This window comes from Dendropsophus ebraccatus, chromosome 9 (assembly GCF_027789765.1).
Source record: "Dendropsophus ebraccatus isolate aDenEbr1 chromosome 9, aDenEbr1.pat, whole genome shotgun sequence".
NCBI classification, from domain to species: domain Eukaryota; kingdom Metazoa; phylum Chordata; class Amphibia; order Anura; family Hylidae; genus Dendropsophus; species Dendropsophus ebraccatus.
Genome location: NC_091462.1, coordinates 117,337,698 through 117,343,653, shown reverse-complemented (window position 1 = coordinate 117,343,653; position 5,956 = coordinate 117,337,698). Strand labels below are relative to the sequence as shown.

Genomic DNA, 5,956 nt, shown 5'->3' with positions numbered 1-5,956 from the left:
AAGCGATAAGAGGCAGGCGCCCCAAGAGCACACAGCAGTAGTAGGGATAAGGAAAATATAGGTGAGAGATTCATGTTACAATTACACCTGAGAGCATAAAAACTGAGAAAAACCTTACATAAAATATACAGAGAGCAGTATAGCAATAATATTGCAATATATCTAAATCTTACAACTAAATAAGCGAAAGAAAGTTGGTATAAGACTTCGCTTATTTCACACAGAAACATACGGAGTATTCGCTGACTCCGAGCGGGCATATAGCCTGGTGAGAAAATAGAAAGATACAAGAAAAAGAAGAAATAGAAAACAAATAGTAACATGGCGAGAAAACGTAACTCGCTAATATCAATAATACTACATAGCAATATCTCTTCCTATACATTTTCCTATTCAAGCAGGATTTGTACAAGTAAACAAATGCCAGGACTAATTGGGTAAAGGAAAACTCTTTCTTTAAGGTGAAACCTTAGGAAGTCATAGTAGAATAGGAGGAGCATAAGTAAAGGGAGAAAATGATGGAATATAAAGGAATAGGAGATATAAATAAATATCTGAAGTAAGATGATGACTCTTGTTAGACATGTTAGTCAGTATAGTTCATCCCTCCGTATCTGCTGAAGGAGATGTAGGACTATTAAGACGTCGTCTCTTGTTCTTATCCCCAGGAGGAATAACAGAAGTCGGGTCTCTCAGATTCTCTAGGAGAGACGAAGCTTCTTCAGGGGTCTGGTATACACTGGTAGATCCATCTGATTTGAAGACTTTTAGAATAGCAGGGAAGAGGAGTGCGAATCCTATTTGCTGATGTACTAGAGCCGTACATATTGGTGCAAATGCTTTTCGTTTTTAGACTATGGTAGCAGAATAGTCATTGAATATCAGAATTTTGTGACCTCTTATAAGAACTTCAGTTTTCATTTTCCTGAACGCCTGTAAAATAGCAGCTTGATCTGCATAATTAAGATATTTGACTATCACTTGTCTCGGTTTGTTAGTAGTCGCCTTTTTAGAAGGGTTATAGTGTTTGCTGGAGGGCCTATACGATGTGCCCTATCTACTTGACAAGAGCCTTGTAACCCTAGGGTCTGTGGTAATTCTGAGGTACAGATGATGGAGAATTGTGACAATGGTGTGCTTTTATACCTATTTTTACCTATTATGCCAAGGTTACTATGGCCAGTGATTTACAGGAAATAGACAGTCCAGGGATAAAAGATTCAGTGCTGGGGTCATTTGTGACCATTTCAGAAGCAGAAGGTGAATGATTTATATTTGTGTCTCCTGAGGTGATGTGCTGCGCTGAGGTGTGAGGAGACAGCGCCATCTTGGATTTTGTTTTCTCCCTCTGTGGGAGAGGTATAGAGGAAGAGGGGGCTCTGTGTTGCTTCCCAGCGCGCTGCTGTTGTTTCTCCATGTCCCTAACGGGTAGAGGAGTATGTCAGGTGTTCTGGTATTTACCGTGGTAACAGGTAACAGCTGGGAGCCGAGTCTATAGCGAGTTACTGTGGGAGCTCCTTCACAGTGCTGCCATCTTGTCCACCAGCACATTTTAAAAAACAAATTATAGTTCTTATCTCTCATGTGTAGATGCCCACCATAGATTCCCTCGTGGACATCTCCGGTTCCCATCAGAGTTATGCACAAAGTAAAATGGCAGAATCGACATCTGGCGCCCTGCTGTACGATAGAGCCGCCTGGGAGCACGATCTGCATACAGGGGACCATGGAACTGCAGCATATACAAAGTCTAAACTGCAGATACCAGTATACGAATCACCACCTATAGTTTCTTTGTAATTCTGATGATGATGTAGTGTCCCAGCACAGGTGTGCTACTAAGTTTTAATTGCACCTGGATCAAGTAACTTGTTCCCACAGTAAGATATGGTTAAAGTGTATTCTGTGTTATCCCCACTAGGTGTCACTACTACGTTTTATGTATGCCTTGTCTTATGCACAGCTGAAGAAATGCCCGACCAATCACAAGGAGGTTTAGTTGCCCCTATAAAGGGAGGTTAGTTCCTGATTGAGGGGGGGGGGTTCTTTTTTCAGGAGTTGGAAAGAGAGAGAGCAACACAGAGACAGTTCCTGCTGTAGTGAAGTCAGGACCCTTGTCAGGGACTAAAGAGACTAAAACAGATTTCTTCATACAAGTCGTCACCGCTAGCTTCTCAGGAGGAAAGGATGTCCTCTGAGGATCACCTTGTCCATGCCAGGGATACTTTCAGCAAGATACAGGGCAGTATACCTGAGTATGGTACTGTAACGCATGGCTGTTCTGAAAGGTTTCGGAAAGTCTGCTTCACCCAGCGCAGGGACCTGGAACCTCGTACTACCCTTATAGGACGGGTATCCCAACACTGTAGGGCATAAGGCAGTCAGACCAAGTCCAAGATCTATACGTGAGTACGAGTATCATCTTATTATTATTGTCCTTTCAACTTCTCTATCCTGGCAGAGTACACAGTTACCTTGTACAGGGCCCTCAAGACGCTCCTCTACTCTCACGTCTTCAGTTACTACTTCTTCTACCTCTTGCCTATACTTCCTCTACCTCTTTACTCAAGCCTTATTGTTACATTGCATTGAGGAACTTAAGTAAACAGACGTTGTTCTGGTTAAGCTAAGAGACTCTGTCAGTCATTGTGCATCTACACACCCGGTTACACTTGGGTTATCCAAACATGCGGAAGCAGTGCCTGTCTGACTGGGGGTCGGTACCAACACCACTCCAGGCTACCGTGACTAGTGCCCAAGTGGCCTACACCCACCTAGAAGCCTCAACACTGCCAAAGCTACCCCGGACAATGGCAACCCGACTGCTTCACCGCAATGGGACCTGCTCATGCCTGGACCTGGAATTTACATCCTATGAAAGGTTTCCCCATTACACTGTTCCACTCAGCTCTGGCAAATCAACTATTCAGTTCCATATAAATGTACAGGTTGTATCGGATATATAAATGGAAACAACAATTGTGTAATTATTCCAATGAGTATTGAGGGTAATAAAAATTGTCAAATTGTCCATTTACCAGAGTTTTCTTTGATTTATAGGTTTCTGTTTTATTTAAAGGGTAAACATCATTTTAAACAACTTTGCTTAGTACAAATGAATATAAGGCACTATAATCAATGTTTTTTATCTCCTATCCGACTGCCCCCCCCAGACAGACAGACAGAAAGACAGACAGACAGACACAGACACACACACACACACACACACACAGATACAGACACACACACACACACATACAGACAAACAACTTATCTTCTTTTTTATCACTAAGAAGAGCCTGTGCACCAAGGTGGAGTATGACATTCAGCTTCACTATGAGATCAGGTTACACTGACCATAGAAGTCTGTGAGGAGTTAAGTGGTGGGGTAGGGGGAGGGTGAATGAGGGAAGATGAGAGGAAATACAGGAAGGAATATAGACAGAGACACTATTGGCTTGGACACTATTGGCTTGGTATATGGCTGGCTTTACAGGTTACACTGCCCAGTACTGCTCTGTAATGTCCTCTATGCTGCTAAGGGTGTGTTACAGAGAGGTAGGAGAGCTATTTTCTTGAATATGTAGTGGTGAGTTCAGAGAAAGCTGACACAGAGATCAAGCCTGGATGGGGTAACCAAAGGAAATGTACACATGTATATCCCTGTTGAACTTATCCTATTGGAGATTACAGCAACATATTAAAAGGATTTCCCAGCGGCCCGCTGACTGCAAAACCTTCACTTCTGAGACAAACTCATCTGGAGAGTGACAGCCCACTCAGCCAATCACTGGATGTGGGGCTGTCCTGTCTCAGTCAGGGATTGCCTGAGCAGGTTGTCACTGCTGGGGCAAGTTCATCTCAGAAGTGGAGGCTGTGGTCTGTGAAGGACACGGCGACCCCAGAGGAGGACACCTAGGGAGTACAGAGAGGTAAGCAAAACATTGTTTAATATGCACCAGCAGCAAAATACTAAAAATTCCCGACAACCCCTTTAAGGTTTATATTTTATAGAAGTTGCACAAATAAATGTCTACAATAATAACTCTAAATAGAATATACCGTGTAACAACATAAATGTATCTGCAAGTATCCCTACTCTAATCTTAGTCTAATGGTGGGAGCGTGAAAATATCTTATGTAACGCCAGGGATAGCTTGGAATTGCCACGTATAAGTACCACGGACATTGCTGGAGACGTGGACTGTGAAACCCACACACTAATAAAGTAATAAATGCTGCTATTATTAGAAAAGAAGAGAGAGGTCATCAGGATATAAGTCACATAAAATACAACATAGATGAGAAGAAGAGACACCACCGTCTGTGCAGCTTTCTGGTGAGTCCTCAGCCGAGAATACTCTTCAACGCACATAGACTTCTTCATGCGATATGTGTGTCTACAGAGAGACCAAACGATACAGACTGTGGACACAAGGACAATGACGAATGCCGAATCGCTATTAAAGCCAAGAATAAGAGTATTATACGTATTATATACCTGAAAAGGAACTATTGGGCAGGTGTAATTGTACAATGTGGAGTTGTGGGTTGAGGAACCAATGAAGGACCTTATGAGGAGGAGAGTGCTGGAGAAAGCTACAACCACAGAGAACCCGATGAGCCACGGAACCGCCACATCAATTGTCACCTTCAGTTTTACAAGATAGAAAGACTTAAAATGAAGGATCTTAACAAAAAAGTAAAGACAGAGCCAAGCGGTGAGCCACGAGCTGGAGATTTCCAGGAAAGTCATTAGAGAAAAAACTACTATGAATGCAGAACCCTCTAAGAAGAGCTGGGGCCAGAGATACAGAAAGAAGATGTAGTTTCCAAAATTGTAGGACAATACAGCGTTGGAAAGGCTGAGGGCCACCAGGATCTGATCCACTGGGTTTAGGCTTTTTCCCTTCAACCAGTCCCGGATATTCACAACTATTATAAAACCGTTACCGAGTAGGGAGACAACAGTTATTATAGTGACCAGAGACAGGAAGACTCCCAAAGGATTCGGGATAGAAAGGCTATCGCAATTCATATCGGCCATTGTTACGTGATGAAGGTGAATGAATGGGGTAAAGACGTAATAGACTCTTCTCTGCTCGGTGTCCTTCTTTACCTATGTGAACTGGTCAAAGTCCAAATATCTAGTCGGCCTTGACGTTGCTTAAAGTCTTTTGTGTCTGAGTTTGCATAGATGGAAATGTAGGGAAATGTAGGTTTGTTTAACCTCTAGAATGATCGAAAATTGTCTCTTTGCATCTTAACCCTAAGATTGGTTTGTTTGGACTAAGGACGTGATATATTACACAGGGAGATTATCAGTTGAACAGATGGATCAGTTCCATGTAATAATCTAATGATCAGCCAGTGAATAGGCAAGTGCCCAATCATGAGGTGAATGCATAGTTCTCGTTGGCTGCTATTGCTCTCAGATGTTTGCAGTTGCATTGGATATGACTGCTATACCAAACAGTTTTTACCAGTAAAAGTGCACGTCATCTATGCGACTGTATGTCCCTGCGGAATTTTCTATATAGGAAAAACTAAAAGAGCATTACCCATCAGGTACAAAGAGCATTATCCATCAGGTATAAAGAGCATTATCCATCAGGTATAAAGAGCATTATCCATCAGGTATAAAGAGCATTACCCATCAGGTACAAAGAGCATTATCCATCAGGTATAAAGAGCATTATCCATCAGGTATAAAGAGCATTATCCATCAGGTATAAAGAGCATTACCCATCAGGTATAAAGAGCATTACCCGTATAAAGAGCATTACCCATCAGGTACAAAGAGCATTATCCATCAGGTATAAAGAGCATTATCCATCAGGTATAAAGAGCATTACCCGTATAAAGAGCATTATCCATCAGGTATAAAGAGCATTATCCATCAGGTATAAAGAGCATTACCCATCAGGTATAAAGAGCATTACCCATCAGCTATAAA

General features: G+C 42.2%; 1 protein-coding gene across 1 annotated transcript; it reads right to left on the bottom strand.

Moving 5' to 3' along the window:
• Nucleotides 1–4,111: 4,111 nt before the first annotated feature.
• LOC138801899 (taste receptor type 2 member 9-like) lies at nucleotides 4,112–5,047 on the bottom strand. The gene has a single exon (XM_069984994.1). The coding sequence runs from the start codon at nucleotides 5,045–5,047 to the stop codon at nucleotides 4,112–4,114; it is 936 nt and encodes a 311-aa protein (XP_069841095.1).
• Between the last annotated feature and the right edge of the window lie 909 nt (nucleotides 5,048–5,956).